The 22,030-nt window shown below is 32.4% G+C and overlaps 2 protein-coding genes across 3 annotated transcripts in view; one reads left to right on the forward strand and one right to left on the reverse strand.

Moving 5' to 3' along the window:
- The window catches only part of Np (serine protease notopleural), a 42,284-nt gene extending 36,776 nt beyond the window's left edge, over positions 1–5,508 (reverse strand). The window contains exon 1 of the mRNA XM_089712158.1: positions 5,239–5,508. The gene's annotated coding sequence lies outside the window, so the exon portion shown is untranslated. The remainder of the gene's footprint in view (positions 1–5,238) is intronic.
- Positions 5,509–11,356: 5,848 nt separating this feature from the next.
- On the forward strand, positions 11,357–20,613 carry LOC149476334 (uncharacterized). Of its 2 annotated transcripts, none has more exons than XM_089712099.1 (7): positions 11,357–11,692; positions 15,648–15,819; positions 16,436–16,538; positions 16,865–17,295; positions 17,574–17,693; positions 19,642–19,740; positions 20,437–20,613. In XM_089712099.1, exons 1-7 carry the CDS (start codon positions 11,688–11,690, stop codon positions 20,569–20,571), a joined length of 1,065 nt encoding a protein of 354 aa, XP_089568225.1. In that variant the 5' UTR covers positions 11,357–11,687; the 3' UTR covers positions 20,572–20,613. The 2 variants fall into 2 exon arrangements, with proteins under 2 accessions (XP_089568225.1, XP_089568224.1); XM_089712098.1 differs by lacking the exon at positions 11,357–11,692 and adding an exon at positions 14,616–14,819.
- Positions 20,614–22,030: the final 1,417 nt, after the last annotated feature.

Consider the following 22,030-nt stretch of genomic DNA (forward strand, 5'->3'; position numbering starts at 1 on the left):
ATTGTAATCGGTTCTGTAGTTTTTACGTGAAAAAGTAACAAACATCCATACATCCATACAAACTTTCGCCTTTATAATATATATTAGTAACCTATAACATCGTGAGACCGCCTTGGTGTACACCTCACTAAGGGACACGTGGAGAAAGAATAGATATAATATGCTTGTAGTTTACAGTACAGTCTTATATTTTATTAGCGTTCCACCGGGCTTCGACCAACTTATCAAAAATCTATTAAATTATATTCTAAAACCTACCTCTACAATCACTCTATCTATTAAAAATACCGCATCAAAATCCGTTGTGTACATAGAGTTTCTGTGATCTGTGGTTGTGTAGTTATAAAGATTTAAGCATACATATGGACAGAAAAAGCGACTTTGTTTTATGCTATGTAGTGATTAGCATTCCGCCGGGCTTCACCCACTTTGACTAAAATTATATCCTAAAACCTTCCACAAACACTCTATCTATTAAAAAACACCGCATCAAAATCCGTTGTTAGAATTAGAGCAATGTTGAGGGGTGCTGCATTTTTCGATCGCATAGAAGTAACAAAAAGCTTAATAAAAAAACACTTTTATTTTTATGATAAGATGAAGTGAAAGTAATGTTTTCTGTTAAATCGTTTTTTTGCTACTAAAGACTGAGCTTTTTTACATTTGTTTCGAGCTTATTAAAATTGTATTCTTACTATTTTACATTTATTAGAACTTAAGCTACAAATAATCAACAACCTCTACGTGTAAATAACTTGAGCTTTTTCTAACAGTCTATTTTAGTACCTACTTAAGTTATTATGTATAACCTGTTCAACATAACCTATTATTTACATATTCATAGAGTCTAGAACACAGTAGCGTCTAATTATCTAGATTTTCTAGTTGTATTTAGGTTACCTATAAACCTTTATAATGATTTATAAACGAGCTTTTAAATGGCGTTTTGCATTTATGTATTAATTTATCATGATATAATATAATATGAATATTGAACATTTCTAAGAAAGTATATATAATATCGATGATAAGTTTTACTCAAAGATTTTAGCTAGAGCACTGTATGTGTCATAATTTTGACGTAAATAATATATCGTAATAATGCTAAAATTAATTAATTGAACTTTAAATTATTATATTTAAAACATATACATCTAAAGATAACAATGATAATTGAAATTTACCTATTTATTTATATTCATTATTTACATAAAAATAATAATAACTATATATTCATTCCAATTTCCACGCTCTGACGTCAAATCAGATTTGAGCCATAGCCTGCACGCAAATTAAAAAAAAACCACACCAACGACTACAGACTAAACATGACAGGTGACATTCGATTAAATTAAATGAAGCAATTGAAACCCCAATTAGCGACTGAAAACAAGATGGCGTCGTAACGGAATGCTTGCGCGGGAACGATGTTATCGACCCCACGCTTATCTGCGCTTATCTTAAAAACAATTACCTTTAAACCATTTGGTGGACATGCGTGTTTTAATATCGGAATATCATTTGCTGTGGGAAGGTATTATTTTTTTATAAAGATTTTATGGCTCGTGCTCGCTTTTATAATTCCATACTGTTATATGAATTTTATTTTTATAATTACCATACCCATATCTTTCTTCTCTTATATATGTATAAAAATGAATCGCAAAATGTGTTGGTAAGCGCATAACTCGAGATCGGCTGAACCGATTTCGATAATTCTTTTTTTATTATATTCCTTGAAGTACGAGGATGGTTTTTATGTAGAGAAAACGTAAGTACCACGGGCGAAGCCGGGGCGGACCGCTAGTTAATAATGAAATAAAGGATATAATTATGCAAAAATGTAGTATATTATCTGTGGCATAACTTTAATTTTCGCGCGCGTGGTTTCCCTAAAGTAAATAGCAAAAATAATAATGAGTTCCTGCCCAAAAAATTATACCTACTTCACTTAAATTTTCTTTATCAGCTGATGTGCTAAATATTGTATATTATATTTATATTATACTAGATTTCCGCCCGCGGCTTCGCCCGCGTTTTCAAAGGAAAACCCGCATATTTCCCGTTCCCGTGGGATTTCCGGGATAAAACCTATCCTATGTGTTAATCCAAGTTACCCTCTATATGTGTGCTAAATTTCATTGTAATCGGTTCAGTAGTTTTTACGTGAAAGAGTAACAAACATCCATACATCCATACATCCATACAAACTTTCGCCTTTATAATAGTATTAAGATGTATCTCACAGAAAGTTGTAATATACTAATACATATATAATAATAATAATTTATTTTACTATGTACTGCTAACTAAAAAGGCAATAAAATAAATTGAATACAGAAATTAATTTACTAATAAATATTAGAGTACGAGTCGGGATATCGGATATGAATCATAGACAATTAACATTTATTGTTTATGGTCGCTTCGTGCCCAATAGACATAGACAATTCAACTTTTTAAAAGATGATGGAATTTCCTTTTGAATATCACTTTCACTTCATTTCAAAATAAAATTTACTGACATAAAATGTTGTATCTGTAGGTACTATTGTTTTATGGAATGGCTCCGTTTGTATGTAAGTGTAATCTTTGAAACCATTGCATCTTATTTCCGAGAAAAACCCGCATAGTTCCCGTTCCCGTGAGATTTCCGGGATAAAACCTATTATATGTGTTAATCCAAGTTACCCTCTATATGTGTGCTTATAATTTTATTGTATTCGGTTTAGTAGTATTCGCGTGAACGAGTAACAAACACACACATACAAATCCTCAAAAACTTTCGCATTCTTTTATAATAATCAACGTAAGAATTTAAAAACATTGGATTTATATGTATTTATGGATGTATTAAATAAATATGTTTCGGGTAGCAGAGCGGACAATTCTGTTTCTAAGGATTATAAAATACTAGATATTCCGATAAATATAATGAATATTAATCATTTTTTTTTTCAAAAGAAGTTTTGATGTATGGTAATATTATTAAGTTAGCCCAGTAACTAGTTTTCCCTATTGAATTCAAGCGAAGCGAATTCAAATAAAAAAGTAGAGCTGATTCATAGAAAATATATAATCATAAAACAGTTCGCATAAAGGTCAATGAAAATTAATTTAAATTAATTAAATACCATGAGCAAAGTTATAAAAACTTAATGAATTTGTAACGAATCCATGTCACAAGCCGTTCAAAATAATTAGCATAAAGCTCAAATGTAATCAATGAGAATTCGTGCCAATAAAATTCATATTTAAAAGCTATCATATTTTTTATATGTATATGACACTCGTATGTGACACGCACATAATACATATGACTCTTATAAGTGAGATTCGTACATTAATAAATACATAAAGCAACTCAATTCGAGATCAATAATAATAATTTAACATTCTAGAAATAGTATGTAGACTCATAAATTTAAAATTATTTTTATAAGCTGTATTTTATAGTATCTGTGTCACAGGTCACTGGCTGTGTAGCGTAATTCCCTAGCCTACGTGAAAGACATCCGTTTGGTTCAAATTAGTTTCCAATGTATGTCGTTTTAATATAATAAAATGCACATTTCATAAGAGTAAACTATAAAGTAAAAAGAAGGTAAAAGTGAATTTAAGTCTTGCGAACAGCAATTCTTATTCAAACAATAAAAATACCACTTATGATATGAAATAAAAATTATTATTTTTTATTTTTGTTGTATCTATGTCAGGCTGTTTAGCAAAACGCCTAGGCCTACGCGATTCGAATCCGCGCGAAACAAATTTGAATTTGGAATAAAAGAATGTCGTTGAAATCGGTCGCGGGCGGTCAGGTCGGATTCCATACGGGACCGGCCGCGTTTCGTTCATTTCACTGACCTACATTCAAGACAACGGAACGGAGCCAGTGTGGTCAAATACACGACTTTAGAATTGATGCTAATTTGTTTTTTATGTACTTTTTTTTAGGTAACGGCGTTGTATGCAAGGCTTTTTTCTAATTTGATTCACTAATGACATTGACATTTCATATTTTTTTAGGTGATTATGCAAATTATAGATACGGATTTTTTTTGAACTTGAATGATGCGTATTAATTCAATGCAAAATTCGTTACGTTTGAAAATATTTTACTTTATTATTCCTTACACCGGATGTTTAATTATAGTTTTAAATTAATAAGAGAAAAAACTGTGTGCTTTTTATATGAGTTTGCTTAAGGTTACTTAAATTATAATTATGTTTTTAGGACTCGTTGATTTATATCGAGGAATAAGTTATAATGATAGTTATTAAAGTTTAATGACTTACTACGTATTGTATATTTCCTTTATATTTAGACTAACGGTCCGCCCCGGCTTCGCCCGTGGTACATATCTCGCTATAAAAAGTATGTCCTTTCTCGGGTATCAAAATATCTCCATACCAAATTTCATGCAAATTAGTTCAGTAGTTTAGGCGTGATTGAGTAACAGACAGACAGACAGAGTTACTTTCGCATTTATAATATTAGTATGGATTTGTATGATTAATTTGTGTACAAATGGAAAAAAAACCTACTGGCTACTACACAATGTACAATATTATTATTTGAAAACAGTCATTATTTATTGTTTCTAAAATAGTAATTTTGAACGAAAACTTTTAGATTATTTAAAAATAGTCATTGTTTATTGTTTTTAAAATAGTAATTTCAATCAGCGAAGACTTTTTGGGCATTTAAAATAAAAAATATATTAATTCGCCATGCCGATAGAGTCAAACAACAATATAATTTTATTAATACATAGCTTTATTACTATTAATGTATTCAAGGGAATAAGACAGTTTGAGATCTGGTTTCCCTTAAACGAGTTAGTACTTATTTCCTTGGCCGGGAAGATCAACAACCTATGATTGCTAGGCCGTTATGCTCCATCGTCTCTGCCAACCATAATGATGTGAAAAAAACTTAAAAATCCTTCGTCTGTGACTAGTCTTGAAAATGCAAAAAGATTGACCCTACTCGTGCAAAAAAATACGTTATTGTTATTACTGGATACGCAATTAATTTATTGTATTTTGTAGAATATTGTATGTTAAAGATTAATAAATAATGCATCTGCGCATTTAATTTATTTATAATCTGTGCATAATGCATGTCAAATTTAAATCAACGGAACGACGTTTCAAATGTGCAATTGATTTATGGCTTCGCTCACATTCAATGGGATGATTAATAGATAAGTAATAAATAATAGAAAATATATTCACCTGCTTAACGGACTCCGAGACGTAGCACATTCACGAACTCATTATCCACCGGCACTAAGAAATAAACAGTTATTCGTACTAAAAACCGAGCGATTAAGAAATGTTGCTAGTTAAAAAAATTTAGATGAAAAAACTTTCGTCTAATTGCATTGGTGACGTTTGACAGCCGCGAGCGCGCGCTTTTTATTTTTAATTTTTTTTTTATTTGTCCGTGGCGCGGGTCTTCGCTGGAGCCTTGACCGCTAGGCGAGTGCGCTACTACTGAACGAGTCGGTCGTGGAAGCTCGCTCATTCGCTCGGCAGGCCATGTAAATTACTTTCCAACAGTTATTTTTCGCTTCGTTGCACTGATTCCGGTCACTTTTTCATGGCGAAGAAAACTATCTTATCTGCACTCGGAGAAGCTTTTAGGAGTATGTATTGTCTTTGTTCGCTCCCGATTATTTCGTTAAGCGAATACTTGTGTGACATCTTTATTGTGCTTTTGGAATTTTAAGCTTGCAATGTGTGAAAAAGGGTTATTGGAATGTAAAGGTGCAATGTAGACTTCTTTGTGTAGAGTCATTTCTTAAGGCTGCAGTCTAGCAAAATTGCGTTTTCAACAAGTTATTTGACAATTTTTTCCCGGCTAATGAAATGATAAACTGAATTTTTTTTTTCTTGTTTATCAATTAGTGTTATATACGCAATGCGCGTGAATTTTTTCACATTTATAAAGTTACTTTATATTACCTTAATCAGGCCTTCAAGATAAGTCTCTTTCCCCTAAAGACATTTCGAGCTAACTTTGTGCACTCACTACGTTGCAACCGATTACAATTTACACAATCTGATCAGCGCATTATTATCCTTATATAGTCGTTATTAAAAACTGCTGAATACAATTGCCGAAAAACTTATGATTTTCTTAATTAGAACGTTATAAATTCATTAAATTTCCCATTTTTTGCCCTACAAAATCTATTGATAAATACTGCTAAAAGTTATTTTTTCCATTAATTTATTCGAGTTGGTTGAAGACCAATGAGTATTAATCCTTTAAAATTTTTTTTTTTGAATTTTGATAATTCTTTAAATATTAAAAACATATTTAAAATAATTAGGAAAAATCCTAGCGAATTTCTTTAGTCGCGCTCCTTGGGCCGGAGCGTTCTGACGTGTGCTCTACGCTCGATTTTCCTTCATACCGAAGTGAAAGTTGCTCTACTTCATTAAATTTAATATTTTTCTTAATTGATTATTTTTATATTAGTTTTGTGCAAATATTCGTATTTTTAAACATTTGATTTCGATATGGAAAATAAACGAAAAAAATACGCGTGTAACTACTAGAAAAAAAATTATCTTCGAACATAAAGTTAATGAAACCAAATAGATTGCAAAGGTGATTGGCAACAATTTCTTTATTTTACGGGGTGTCAGTAAAGGGATGTATATTTCTTTAAAACTAAAGTAAGCTCATAAATTTACTTATAATATAATTTTTTTGAAGTTCCAAAAATGTTTATTTTTCGTTTGAGAAATACGAAATATAATAAAACTAATAAAATAAATATAATAAACTTGTATTGAGAACTTGAACTTCCTAAGTTCATCCGGGGAAATCCCCATATAAATGATTTGTTTACTCCAAAATTGATCCGAGGTGTTTTAATTTTTTCTTCTAGTCATTTTCAACGTAGCGGCATTTTGTTTGATTATTAATTTTGTAACTTAAATACAGGATTTTGGTTTTATATTCTGATCTTACAGACGCGCTGACAAATTTAGTCCGCCATTTCTAGTTTAGTCTACCAACTCTAAGTACCAATATTAAAACGAATGGATTATCATCACATCATCAAAACTCAGATGTAATGGAAGATCACAATAACATAGAAAATTCAGTGGGTGTTGAGAACTAAACAAACAGAAGTAACAGAGACGCGAAGAATAAAAAAAGAGGACGAAAACGATAATTCGTTGATGCTTTCCCTTTTCGACGTATTGTTAGGGTACATCACCAATCTGCAAAAAACAAAACTGATGATTCCCAATTGCTGATTAAAAATGAAAAACAAATAATCGACAACAGTGGTGAAAATTTGCTGATCACAATGAAACATCCTTCAGTGGTAGCAGATTTACTCATTTAAAATGTATCGGTGAACAGCGTAAAGGAGAGGAGGACAGGAAAACATTATGAATGTGGATGGTGGATTGTATACAGGGTGTAATCGATAAGTATGTGCAGGCGATTATGACGTTATTATTGCAGGTATCAAAAAACTTAAAACTGATATCGAAATTACTTTACCTAATGAGCAAAATGACAATAATAACTTTTTAAAAGTACAACGAGAAATATCTAAAAAATTTACTTTATACACTCCCATATCAAAAAGGGAAAATGGGACTAGTAGAAGTTAAATGTCTAATTCCGGCAAAAGACATGAATGTGGAAGATGCGGTTAAAAAAAATTTAATATTTGAAATACAATGCAAAAAATAACACTTTTGTCATAGATAAGAATCATGACTATTTTTCCCAAATTCAGGGACAACTAAACGTTGCAGAAGCAGAAGTCTGCTTATTTGCTGTTTGGACTGGAGTGAATCATTCGTTAAAAATAGAATATATAAAAAAGTATGTAACGTTTAGACAAAATAAAATGATGGACCATTATCAAGATTTTACATAAATTGCCTACTGTCAGAATTGATTGATTCGAGACTTCAGCATTCGATGCCCATCAAGGACCCATCCTATATCATTCAAGCGATTGAAAAAAAAGAGATAAATCCAGTGCAACCGATAAAGCATCAGAATGCTAGCAAAAGATTTATTAGGTTTATCAATATAAATCTATATATTATACATAATATAATAAATCTGTAGAAGACGCGAAGATTGACATCCGCGCGGACGGAGTCGCGGGCGGAAGCTAGTCAGAAATAAATATCTTTTGTTTTCATTTGCGTATTTTTCTATTTAATAATTTTTTAACACAAACATTACATTTTTTTTATTATATACAAAATTTGTTTATCCGTTTTATTAGTTAAACTGAACAACTTTCACAACTGTATAGAGAACAACTTTCACAAAAATGTATAGAGTTATGCATTTTGTATGGAAAGCTTATTTTTTTTATATTTCGTCCAAATTTCTTTGTAAAAGTTGATCAGTTATATAAACATGAAGTTGAAGATATCAATAGAAAGTATTCGCAAATTTTGTGTACTGATAAAAAAAAATCACCCGGTGTAATTTTCACGAAAATTGTTTCAAATTGTCATTTTTGGTACTTATTACGAATATTAAATTTTGCATACGAATGATTTAATTTTTAAAAATTAAGTGGAGCAACTTTCCCTTAGTACATTTGTATTATTTACATATAGGATGACAGGATGCATTTGTTTGCACTACTAGACCAAGCCCTTAAGAATTTTGTTTATTTAACCCATTGACCACCGAGCGGCCCGATCGGGCCGAGACACAATAGATTTTCTATTGTGTCTGTGATCCGAGGACTGACGGATTAAAAAGTAAAAGGCACTTACTTCTACAACGAAAGTGTATTTTTATATAAAAAAAAACGTCTTAGAGCATTAAATAATGCTCTAAGTAAAACGTACGAATCATGTCATTTTTAACGAGTTCGTAGCTTATTAATAGACTTTTCTTAATGATTAACGATAAGAATTATTTCAAGTGACTAGCATTTTTGTATTCCTCAAGTATAGAGCATCAAACAGAAATACTGCCCAAGTCGATGTTCTGTGCTTTTTATTATTTATTGTTTTTCACCAGGCTGTTTTGAAATGTAGCAAGGAGGATGTTTTCCTCCTCGCAATGGATATGACTCACTGATTCGAAATCTCTGTGAAAAATAGTAAATTGCGACTTGGAATGCAATTTAGTTACCTACTCTGCTCGAAGGCAGAAAGACGAAAAATGTGATAAAAGTATAGGTAAGTAACTACTTAGTTTCTTTGTGTACTGTAAAATTATGGGAATGACCATTTTTGTGTTAGGTACTTAAATAATTTTATTTCCATTTGTTAACTTTTTTTTCTGAGTAAATCCTAATATTTTGCTTTTTTATTTAAAAAGTAAAAAATATTTAACTAAAAAAAAGCTATATGGTATGTAGTACATGCTCATTGGGTGTAATTAAAAGGGTTCGTGCTTCGGACAAAACGTACTATAGACATAGAGGTTTTATTCCTAACCACCATTGTAGCTTGTAGCACTTCCTGTAGTTCCTGAGCATGGACAGTTCACGCCTAAGGTTCACGCACAAAGTAAACGTCAGAAACGAAACAGCACTCCGCGTAACGTTTCAGTCGATTTTTTCCACAGATTCTTTCACATTTTAGTCACCGAGGACTGAAAAAGGACGATATACCTAATATGGCAACGGAAAACGCCTTCCACCTCGAAAACGTTCTTTACGCTTTTGAAACGTCGACATTCGTGGAGATCTTAGCATGGTTATTGAGGAGTGTTCAACGATGCTTATAAAAGCTTCTGCTTGCGAAGTTTGTAAAGCGACAAGCATATATTTTGTTACATGTTTCCTGTAAACATAGCATCGGAGATGAGCCTGAGAAGACGGGGCTGCGTCGCTCGCCAATCTATTATATATAATACTAGCTTTCCGCCCGCGGCTTCGCCCGCGTTTTCAGAGAAAACCCCGCATAGTTCCCTTTCCCGTGGGATTTCCAGGATAAAACCTATCCTATCTCTCAAGTTGGATCGAACTGCACATGTTGTGCGAATTTTATTATAATCGGTTAAGTGGTTTAGGAGTCCATTGAGGACAAACATTGTGACACGAGATTTATATACAGGGTGTCCCACTGTTGGTATACTAAGCTCAAAGGAGGTTATAGTTTTGCATACGCTGAGTACGTAAAAAATACTTAAAAAATTCCAGACACATTTTTTTTTAAATAGATGAAATCTTAAAACTCTATGTGTACAGGTACACCCATAACAAGCAACCCGCCCAGCTTTTCCACCAGCACGTGAGCTATCGTTTAAGATTATGTTTTCATAGACAAAATGCTCACATTAGAGAAGCGTTATATGCCGGCTGCGCGAAGCCAGAGAAGAAAACATGGATTTTCAGGAAAAATTTAGCAAAAAATTTTTGACGTAATTTTGTTGTTTAAGTATTTTTTTCATGATCAGTGTATGCAAACCTATAAGTCCCTTCGCGCTTAGTATACCAATAGTGTAAGAAAGATATAATTTTTCCTTTCTTCCTTTATTCCCGTTGTCAATTATTTCTTTATACCCTTAAAAGGCTCCCCTTAAATGGGCAACGCTAAAGCTCTAGCGGCAAAGGCCTCTACCACTGTAAATATGATCTTAAGTGTTGGTGATAATGTTCGATGAAATTATTGTCCTCACAACTTAGGATAATACGTTGGAAAGTGTTTGTCAGCCCTTGTAAAGAAATCTGATGCTATCATATCATGCTTTTCTTAAATTTAAAATCTCATAATAAGATGGATGGGTATCCTCGGCTGTACCTATCCACTAGAAATTAAAAATATATAAAATGTTATCATTCTCGTATTAATTAATATCGTTCTAGATACCACAAGACATGTTTCGGCATCATTCAATATTTATCACGCTTTTATTAGCTTCATCTGTATGTTTGTATGTAACCGACTCCTTTAGCCTCGATTTTGACCCACTTTAAGGTGATGAATTAATTTTTCTAACATTTACGGCCCTTTTTAAACCTTCGTAATTTTTATATTATTATAGTTGTCGTGATGAAAATTCTTGACAAGAAAGTTCAATAGTAACACAATACGTCTACCGTTTTAGAGCTAGCGCGCACGAGCAACTTTGTCTCCGCAACTATTTTGTCTCTCCCATCAATTGTATGGGGAGTTGCGTCGCTACGTGCGCGCACTTTCATACTAGCCCATAGGTGGAGAGACAAAATAGTTGCGGAGACAAAATAGTTGCGGAGACAAAGTTGCTCGTGCGCGCTAGCTCTTAGAAACATGATTCCATGATAATTTCTCTATAGAAAAAAAATACAAAGTTCTCATTGTTATTTTTTTTTAATCTCTGGCATCTTCAAAATAACAAACGAAAAGTTACGACTTTTTGGATATTAACTATAAAATATACAACCTATACGTCTACCGAGTTAGAATTTTGAAATATGCGATGGTTTTGAAATAAACAAGAAATACTTGAAATTAGCGCGCGACCAGCCAATATAGCGAGAGCCGCCCTGTACCTTCCTACCCCGATCGCTGCACGAGTCATTCCCGCTACGGCCGTCACACGGGGAACTTGTGTCGCTCGCGCAATCGTAACAAAGGGTGACAACACGATAAGACAAAATGAGACAAATGGGGACAATAAAGAAAATAAGAAGAAGAAACATAAACGTTGGAGGAAAAAGAATGCTTACAATTGGAACAAATTAATGAAGTAAGTTGGTTTTATTTTAAACTAGTTTCCGCCCGCGTGGTGTTTTGATAAAAGGTAGCCTATGTTCTTTCTCAGGGTCTAAAGATTGTCTGTGCCAAATTTCATGAAAATCTGTTGAGAGGTTTAAGTGGGAAAGCGTAACAGACAGACAGACAGACAGAGTTACTTTCGCATTTATAATATTAGTCGGGATTTGATGATATCAATTATTGATTGATCGATTATTGATTGATCGATTGATCGATTATTGATTGACCGATTATTGATTGATCGATTATTGATTGATTGATCGATCGATCGATTGATCAATTGATCGATCGATATATCGATTGACCGATTATTGATTGATCGATTATTGATTGATCGATTATTGATTGACCAATTATTGATTGATCGATTATTGATTGATTGATTGATCGATCGATCGATTATTTATTGATCGATTGATCGATTATTGATTGATCGATTGATAGATTGATCGATCGATCGATTTAATGATTGATCGATTATTGATTGATCGATTATTGATAGATTGATTTGATTGATCGATCGATATATCGATTGATCGATTTATTGATTGATCGATCGATCGATTATTGATTGATCGATTGATTGATTATTGATTGATCGATTATTGATTGATAGATTGATCGATTATTGATTGATCGGTTATTGATTGATCGATTATTGATTGATCGATTATTGATTGATTGATCGAATGATTGATCGATTGATAGATCGATTGATCGATTGATTGATTGCTTGATCGATCGATCGATTGATCGATCGATATTTAGTGTACAGAGGCTGGGGTCTTCAAATTAAATACCGGATATGCTGAACTACTTTATTATATTTATAAATTTATACTTTATTACACTTAGGTAGGCGAGTGGCAGGCGACTGGCTCTCGCAGGAGTGCCGCCATTCGCCGCGCCACAAACCGCTGAATTTACGATATTCGATTACTGCGAATAATAACACACACTACATACACCCCCTTCTAAAAAAAAAAAGACGGGTTGCACTCCGGGAGTGCCGGCAGAAGTGAAAACTTGATTATTAACGTTCAGCATGTTTGATATTTTGGAATGGTATCCTTACGCATGGAATATAAGGGCTAAAAAAAATCCGTCTTACGCTTTTTCGATCAGGCCACGTGTCCTGACGCGAGTTTAAGATTTTATACCCAACGCCGCTAAAGAAGTTTTCACTTCAAAAAGTTATTGTGGGTTATCCATAAGAGATAGACATATACCATCGCGGACTTTTCTGTAGAACTTTTCAATGTGTATAATACTTAGTATGTACAATATTTTGATAAAACTCGTAGGGTTCAAACATCGGTAATATCAATAAACGTGTAGAAATTTCACTAAACATGTATTTGTAAATTAAATTATAGATACCCCTGTTTATCGCATTATTGCTTATATGTATGTAATTTATTAGATATATTTAGTATCTCAGCTTTTTCAGTCTCGAGAGTCTCGAGCTATATTATGTGGGCAAATTTTATTAAGTTAATAAAATTTGCCCATTGCCCATTTGCCTGTTGCGCTTTCACGGTGAAAACGGTGAACCGATTTTGATGAAATTTTGTATGATGATTGGTTGTGAATTGAGACATGAAGAAATTAAGTATGACGAAATAACAATTAATGAAGTATGAAAATATATTAATAAAGTAGTATAAATATAGAAGGTATAAAGAATAGGTACATAATTTTTTTTGACCTTCTAATATGTCTTTACGCGCCACATGACTCACCAATGAAAATCTAGCTAACGGCAGAATATAATTTCTTAATATTTGCGCTGAATTTAAAAGGCTGGATATATTATCACTTAAATTCGTTCCCATACTTCCATAGTCAGTCACGATTTTACGATGGGTAATGAGTAGGTATATTTCAAAACTCACGACTGAAGTGAATGTACGATATCGGTATACCTGCATTTTGTGCTATTTACCAAGCTTGGTGCTTCTTCCCACGATTTTGTAACGTTATCATGGTATAGTCTGCAAAGGAATTTGATAATTAATGTAAAATGAATTGTAGCCAATCGCAGGATTCAATATAACCAAATGTAGGTAACATTTTTTATTGGCCTAGTCTAGGCAGGCGAAGATATTGAAATATGAAATATTTTTTTGTTAAAATTCTTTTTAAACACGTAGACACTCGGAAAAAATTGTTACTTTTAGAACAAAATACCTACGTATTTTATACCTTCGTTAATTGTTGTTTATCAGGTTAGTACATGTTCAATTATATATTAATTCGTAACATTTAAAAAACTCATTCCCACGTCGATTCACTATGTGTAGTATGGAGGACTCTATGCATAAGTACTTATTTCATGTGAAAAGAAACTGGACACAGGGAGGGTTAGGCGAGTAAATTGCAACGGATATTAAAAGAGAATAAGAACTTTAGAACTTGTATTGCCTAAAAAACTATCAGCCAAGTTTCTTCTCGCACGGCTCTGTTTTTAAACAAGCTAAGTATGTAGTATACAGTAGTATAGCGGATATGTTCAAACGGAATTATCTATGGGTACAGGAAGAAAATAAATGGACACAGCATGAGTTAGCATGGGAAAATGCCGGAAGTGAATTCCATTCCTAACTAGATTACATCAAAAGGCCACGCATATCGTGCGGAGATGAAGAATGTTGAAGCCATAAAATGTACTAATAAGGACGTCATTATAATAGATAATAGCGTTGACTTGTTGATTCAAATCATTACTGACTTCAGTAATTATTATTTTAAAGTTACTTATATTGAGTATTTCTAATAAACAGGAATTTGATTTAAAATGAAGGTATTCAATTACAGTTCATTAAATTTTTTTTATATGGCAATGTTTTGTGTCAATCTGTGATGTCAATTGTCAATGTCAGAATAGGATTGTCACGAAAAAAAGAAAACAAATCCGCGGTTTGTTCGATTTTCTGAGTAGAAATTAATACTGTATTTAATTATATTTTAAATATAATTTAATAGATATATAATAAACACTGTGTGTGTGTGATCTAGTTACTTTTTGTTAAATCAAAGATATACATGTGTATATATTTATTTTAACCTCAAAACTTTCACATGGCGGTCTTAACCAGGTAAAAATACATTTTGCTTATATTTCCTAATTTTGTGAGTGAAAACTTATAAGGATATTATCAATATTGCTTAACAAAAACAGAAAGTCGCGTATTATAAGCTACAGCTGCATTTTATTTTATAGTTCGAGTTCATTTAATTTGATTCGAAAATTAAATTTTTCGCGACCTGACCATTGAGTTTTTACCTACGTACTACGTAGTAATAATAGCTCAATGGACCTGACGAGATATAGCTAGTTCACTAAAATAAAAATGTCTATACCTGCTCATTCTCTATTTAAATTGCAAATTAATTTAGAATATCCCAGATTATATAAGTACTTTAAAGGTTTAATATCTAACAGTTTTATAATTTAGATATTTGAAGGGAAGGTTAATAAGCATTTCGATATTTTATTAAATGCCCCCAATTTTTTAAACTTGAAATAGCCTACATCATGTTTACAGGCTCGTCTTTAGTACGTTTACGTTTCGCTAGAGCGTTGATTTTTTTTTTAGTTAAAGTTCTAAGTTTGTTAATTAATTTTGTAAAGTTTCAACTTGCGGAAACCATTACTTTTCAAGATATAATTTTTTGAAATTCAGAAAATTTGGTTATTAATTACGACGTTTTTGACAGCTGACGTTTCGTTCACTGTGTTTACATTTTCTCTCCATAAGAACCATTCTCGTACTTCAAGGAATGTCATAAAAAAAAAGAATTAATTTAATTGGTTCAGCTGTTCTTCAGATTTGTGCTTAGCAACACATTCGGTGATTCCTTTTATTATATAGATTTTAACTAACACTGTATTACCGCATTTAACAAATTATTTTCTATTTCAGTATGGATGAACAAACTGAAGTTGTTTCAAATAAGAGGAAACTCGAACCAGATTCAAATCCCAAGTCCAAACAAAAAAAGGGAAAGAAAGCAAAATTAGCTGCAACAAACGTAGAGAAATCTGAAGAAACAACACCAGTTGAGACTGTGGAAACTGTAGAAGCACAACCACAGGTAAGAAATTATTAATTAATGTCTCTTTTTTACATCATCAATTAGAAAGATACATAATTACAATATACAGTACAGGTAAATTTTTGAAAATTTTTAAAGAATAGAAATATGACACCGTAAGGGCCGGCGCAGTTATGGCAAAGCACTGCACAGTGCATTTTTCATTATCAAACTATAATCAACATTGTTCTCATTAAAATAAAAATGTTCAGCGCATTTTTCATTGTCAAACTATTTGATAATAGTTTAACAACGAAAAATGCGCTTCGCCATATCTGCGTCAACCCTAAGGCAGAGTTTGAACCTTTTTTTAGCATGAACTAGAAACTAACATGTTAAACAGGTGTGATATTCACTAATTAGTATAAAAAAGTCACTTTCTCTGTCCCTATGTATGCTTAAATCTTTAAAACAACGCAACAAACTGATTCAGTTTTTTTAGTAGATAGAGTGATTCAAGAGTAAGGTTTTAGTATCTTATTGATTAGGTTTTAGACAAAAAGGGAGGAAAGCTAGTGTGTAATAAAAGCGAGCTAGTATTTTTCACATAAAAATATTTTATTTCTAAATTACTTTAAAAATACTCTTTTACCCAAATCTTTATTTTGTTTTCAAGGTACAATTATCGCCAGAGGAATTAGCAGAGAGATATCCAGTGTTAAATGATAAGGAACTAGTGAAACGGTTTCTTGCTGTTCCCATGACAAACAACCAGAAAGGTAAGTTTTAATGTATTAGTAGAGATTTTGTATGTTTGAATGTTGGTTACTCGTTAAAGTGAAGACTGTTGGATCAATTTAAATGATATTCTGTACACTGATAGTTAAAAATTCTTGATTTTTGGAAAGTATTATAATTAGTTATTCGCAAGAGTTACTTATAGGGTATTTTATATTTATTGTGGATATTATAGACATAATAGAGTCACAGGTAGAAAGCTTTATAACTGTTAGATTTATTACATAAGTAGATATTATAATTAAATAAAGTGTTGAAATCAAGTTAACTTCAGTACTTAATATAATTATGTTAATTTTATAACTAGGTAGAATCCGCCAAGCCTTAAGGCAAGGTGTTAAAGGTGCAAATGATGCATTAGTTCCTGACGCAATATATGGCAAAATGCAAGCCATAATAAAACAAACAGAAGATTTAACAGAATCTGACTTGAGAAAACTGAGAATATTATACAATATGTTAAACAATGCAACAACAACAAAATCTGCGCCAAATAATACGGAAAAAAAGAAAAAGAAGAAAAATAAAAAGGCGGGAAAGAAAGATAAGCAGGCCACAGATACAAAAAAAGACAGCACAGATAATGCAACAGAAAATGACACAACCGAGAGTACAGATAAAAAAGATGTTGAAAAATCTGATGATAAAAATGGCACAGATAAGAAAGAAAAAGTGAAAGGGCCAAAACGATATGTAGTGTTTGTTGGTAATTTAGTGCCAGATATTGAAAAAGAAAAGGTATGATATTCTTTGGTTTAGTGTTTTAATAAAATATAATTAGTTTAGCATTATTATCTGTACTTAATAGCTGAAGAGTTTTTTGTTCGTTTGAACGCGCCAATCTCAAGAACTACTGGTCCGATTTGAAAAATTCTTTTGGTTTTAGATAGCCCATTTATCGAGGAAGGCTGTGGGCTATATATCATCTCGCTAACACCAACAGGAGCTGAACAATGCGGGTAAAACCGCGGAGCACAGCTAGTATTACTATAATAATTTATTGTATAACATTTCAGTTGATGTCACATTTCTCCGAGTTAACAGACCACATAGTTGATGTGAGATTACCAAAACGTGAGGAAGGCAAGAAAAGCAGTATCGCTTATATTGAATTAAAAGATGAACACAGCTATGAGGTAAGTTAATAAATATAATCCATACTAATATTATAAATGCGAAAGTAACTCTGTCTGTCTGTCTGTTACTCAATCACGCCTAAACTACTGAACCAATTTGCATGAAATTTGGTATGGAGATATTTTGATACCCGAGAAAGGACATAGGCTACCTTTTATTGCGAAATATGTACCACGGGCGAAGCCAGGGCGGTCCTCTAGTATAATATATGGATGATAGTTGAAAGCAAAGTCTAGTAGGAGTAACATGTTTGATTTGGTCTTTCTTTCACATCATAACACTCCTGCTAATATTATAAATGCGAAAGTTTGTGAGGATGTGTGTGTGTGTTTGTTACTCTTTCACGCAAATACTACTGAACCGATTACAATGAAATTTAGCACACATATAGAGGGTAACTTGGATTAACACATAGGATAGGTTTTATCCCGGAAATCCCACGGGAACGGGAACTATGCGGGTTTTTCTTTCAAAACGCGGGTGAAGGCGCGGGCGGAAAGCTAGTATTAATATATTTTTTTACAAACTAGCTTCCTCAGTATCTCCAGACACATAAATTATACTACAAAATCTCACTGTTGCCTCACTTGAGAAACAGACAAGCAAACAAACAAACTTTCGCATTTTTTGTTATATAGTGAAGGTACTGTTTTATAATGTCTATGATATAAGCTCAAAATCAAAATGAATCACACATTCAAAAAGTACATCTAAAATATTTTATTTTTGGAGAAAAGTAGGGAAATTAAAACAAAATATTATTTTAAATTGTTTATTGACACAATATTAAATAACTTTACAATGAAAACGTTATACAATATTGATTTAAAATTAGTATTTTACATTATTATTCTAAACTTAAATAACTACTTAAATACTATCTTCATTATACATAATTATTTCCTAATTTAAACATAAAATTATAAATGACTAGGTTTCCGCCCGCGGCTTCGCCCGCGCAGTCAATTGCAAAGAAAAATACGCATAGTTCCCGTTCCCGTAGGATTTCCAGGATTGCGCTATTTTCCCGGGATAAAAAGTAGCCTTTCCTTCCTCGGGTATCAAAATATCTCCATACCAAATTTCATGAAAATTGGTTCAGTAGTTTAGGCGTGATTGAGTAACAGACAGACAGACAGAGTTACTTTCGCATTTATAATATTAGTATGGATTTAAAGTAAAAGAAAACCTAAGGCGCGGGACATATACAAGCGGCGTGCATCGGGTGCGCTATTGGCATTTTGTATGAAATAATTTTGGGGCGGCGCAACCTTGGCACAACCGTGGCACAACCTTGGCACAACCGTGGCGTGCCGGCTCGACGCCTGTCCAAAATTCTTTCATACAAAATGTATAAGAAGCACGTGGTGCAAAACAGATTCAAGAGGTGCGCTTATGGCACGCCCGCGCCGCTTGTGTTTGACCCGCGCCTTAAAAACTCTTCAATTAAATAACACAATAATTACTTATATGAATTAATATTATATGAATTAATATCATTAGAACTAACAATTAAAAAAAGAGCGTGTGTCAGAAGTGAAACTTCTGTGGCAAGACAAAGGTACCAAAATCGTCGCCTTACTCCATGACGTGACGGCATTGCCATGACGCGACCTTGAAATTTTACTCTCAACGCGCCTAAAGAAGTTTCACTTCAAAAAAATTTATATTCTATCTGTCCATACAAAAATATAAATAATTTATACATTACACTACATAGTATAAAACAAAGTTGCTTTCTCTGTACCTATGTCCCTTTGTATGCTTAAATCTTTAAAACTACGCAACAGATTTTGATGCGGATTTTTTAATAGATAGAGTGATTCAAGAGGAAGGTTTTAGAATATAATTGATTAGGTTTTAGACAAAGCGAGCGAAGCCGCGGGTGGAAAGCTAGTTTGTTTATAAAGTATCAAATTTATATTTAAAATTATGTTTTGTTCGCAGTTGGCCCTCTCGAAGCATCACACGATGTTGGACAATAAACGAATAAATGTTTTGTACACGACGCAGAAAAACAGCAAAATAAGTAAAAGTGAGGCAAAGGTTAGTTTATTATTTACTAGATTTTCGTATAAAAGTAGTCTGTTCTTTCTCAAGTTGTAATTTGTTTTTATACCAAATTTCATCAAAATCAATCACTGTCTTAGACGTAAAAGGATACAGGCAGACAGCTATTTTTGTAGATATTTATAATACAGTATATTATATACTAATATATAATATATATATACTAATATTATAAAGCTATATACTAATATTATAAAGCTGAAGAGTTTGTTTGTTTGTTTGAACGCGCTAATCTCAGGAACTACTCCGAGTGTCAAGGGTCAAGGTCAGACGTCCGATTTGAGAAATTCTTTCGGTGTTAGATAGCCCATTTATCGAGGAAGGCTATAGGGCATAGGCTATATATCATCACGCTAAGACCAACAGGAGCGGAGCCATGCGGGTGAAACCGCGGGGACAGCTTTTATATAAAGGACTATGAAATTTTTCAAAATCGGTTAAATCGTTCTTAAATTATTAATTACAAGACGGCAGACGCACATAAAATTGCAACTTTCCTTATCATAATACATTTTTGTAAAATATATAGATAATGTAGTATTCCTCTAATAATATCTTTAAGTAAAATGTAACAAAAACAGTGTTGTTTTTATGCTATTTAATAATTACACTCAGTGGTCTATTAAAAATTAATATTTCATTTAAATTAACAATTATTTCCTTTAATTTCAGAGTACAGCAGCAAAACTGGTAGCGCTACAGAAATCGGGAAAACTCATTGGAAGTGTCGCTGTCAATAAAAAGAGGACTTATCGAAGAAATAAGGCAAAAAGAGCGATAGCCAAAGCAGCAGCGGAGTCGGGTTAACTATATGTATATAGGATTATATGAAATAAATTATATTATAATGTAAAATGTGTTTTATTTTGTATAAACAAAGTCGCTTTCTATGTGCCTATGTACCTATGCTTAAATTTTTAAAACTACGCAAGTTTGATACGATTTTTTTAAATACAGTGATTCAAGAGGAATTTTTAAGTATATAATTTATTAGGTTTTAGACAAAGCGGGCGAAGCTGTGGGCGGAAAGCTTTCTTATAAAACAGAAGTCCTTATGTACTCTTTAAAATTGAAACCTGTTCAAACGCCGGATCAAAATAAATTCCCATAGGAATGAGATCACTCTAGCCTTAACTATGTCTAAACACAAAAATAAAAAATCATTCCAAAATCGCCCCGATGCGACGTGAAAAATCAAATTGCATTCATATATCTAGTTAGGTCAGTGTTAATTAAACAAAATTCACCAAAAACAAAATCATAACGCATTGCGATATCTATAAAAAATCCACATCGCAAATTGTCGTAAGAATTTCGCCAAAGTGATTTTTCTTGAGCTAATGCCTATTGCATGATAGAGAATTTTGTGTTCATCATTCGCTTTTTGAGCGTTACAATAAATCGGACCAAAATCGATCTTCAGTTAGGTACCAAAAAAAAGAACGAAATCCGATGTCGATACTAAAAATAACTTCAACCTTTGTAAATGTATTTGTAAAATTCTAGTCAAAACCATCAAAGCACAATCAAGCTAATAAGCAATACCAAAACAAATTCAACTTTAAGCTGGATTTACAAAGCATCAAAGTCTGATACTAGTCGATAGGTACTTATTTTTTTCTTCCATTCATAATTTCTCTTTATATTTTATAGATCAAGTTAGTAGTAGTATGTAGTATCAAGATTTTATTAGGTGGGCAAACCAACCAAGGCATGGGTATACTATATTATATTAAATACTAGGTATCTATTAACCTTTTGAACGCCAAATGCCAATGACATCTATAGATGTCATGCGCAATCGTGCCCTGTGCGCCAACGACACCTATACATGCCAAGAAACAGATCATAGATAAATACAAAATAAACATATTAAACCTTTACTTTTACCTGTTTTATTTATACAGTTTATGAACTGAATCCCCAGTTATTACATAATTGTACACAGTAAACAAAATTGCCAAGTAGTTATTCAAATATTTGATGACAAAAAATAACTTAATTAATGGCTAAAAAAGCATGTTATCTCGCGCCAATGACATGTATAGGGTGCCTACTAGTGATGTAGTGTAATATTCAAGTAACTTCATTAAAATTTCAGCGAAATTACTCTAATTCGCTTAATTTTTGTAATAACTACAAAAAAAATATATAAGCTTAGTCACTGAGAAAAAAGATAAATACTACATTCTTTGGTATAATACCATATTGTCTATATTGTGGATATTGTTGATTTGAATATTTTCCTTTTCGCCAATCATGCGCA

This window comes from Colias philodice, chromosome 28, assembly GCF_061535455.1.
Source record: "Colias philodice isolate Cphi_HAF_F1 chromosome 28, ilColPhil1 Martin Lab GWU primary, whole genome shotgun sequence".
Lineage (NCBI taxonomy): Eukaryota > Metazoa > Arthropoda > Insecta > Lepidoptera > Pieridae > Colias > Colias philodice.

Excerpts from the sequence above, each read along its gene's own strand:
- LOC149476334 (XM_089712098.1), top strand. Across the intron at positions 15,820-16,435 it reads CTGTAGAAGCACAACCACAG|GTACAATTATCGCCAGAGGA; the intron begins GTAAGAAATTAT and ends TTTGTTTTCAAG. Across the intron at positions 17,296-17,573 it reads CAGATATTGAAAAAGAAAAG|TTGATGTCACATTTCTCCGA; the intron begins GTATGATATTCT and ends ATAACATTTCAG.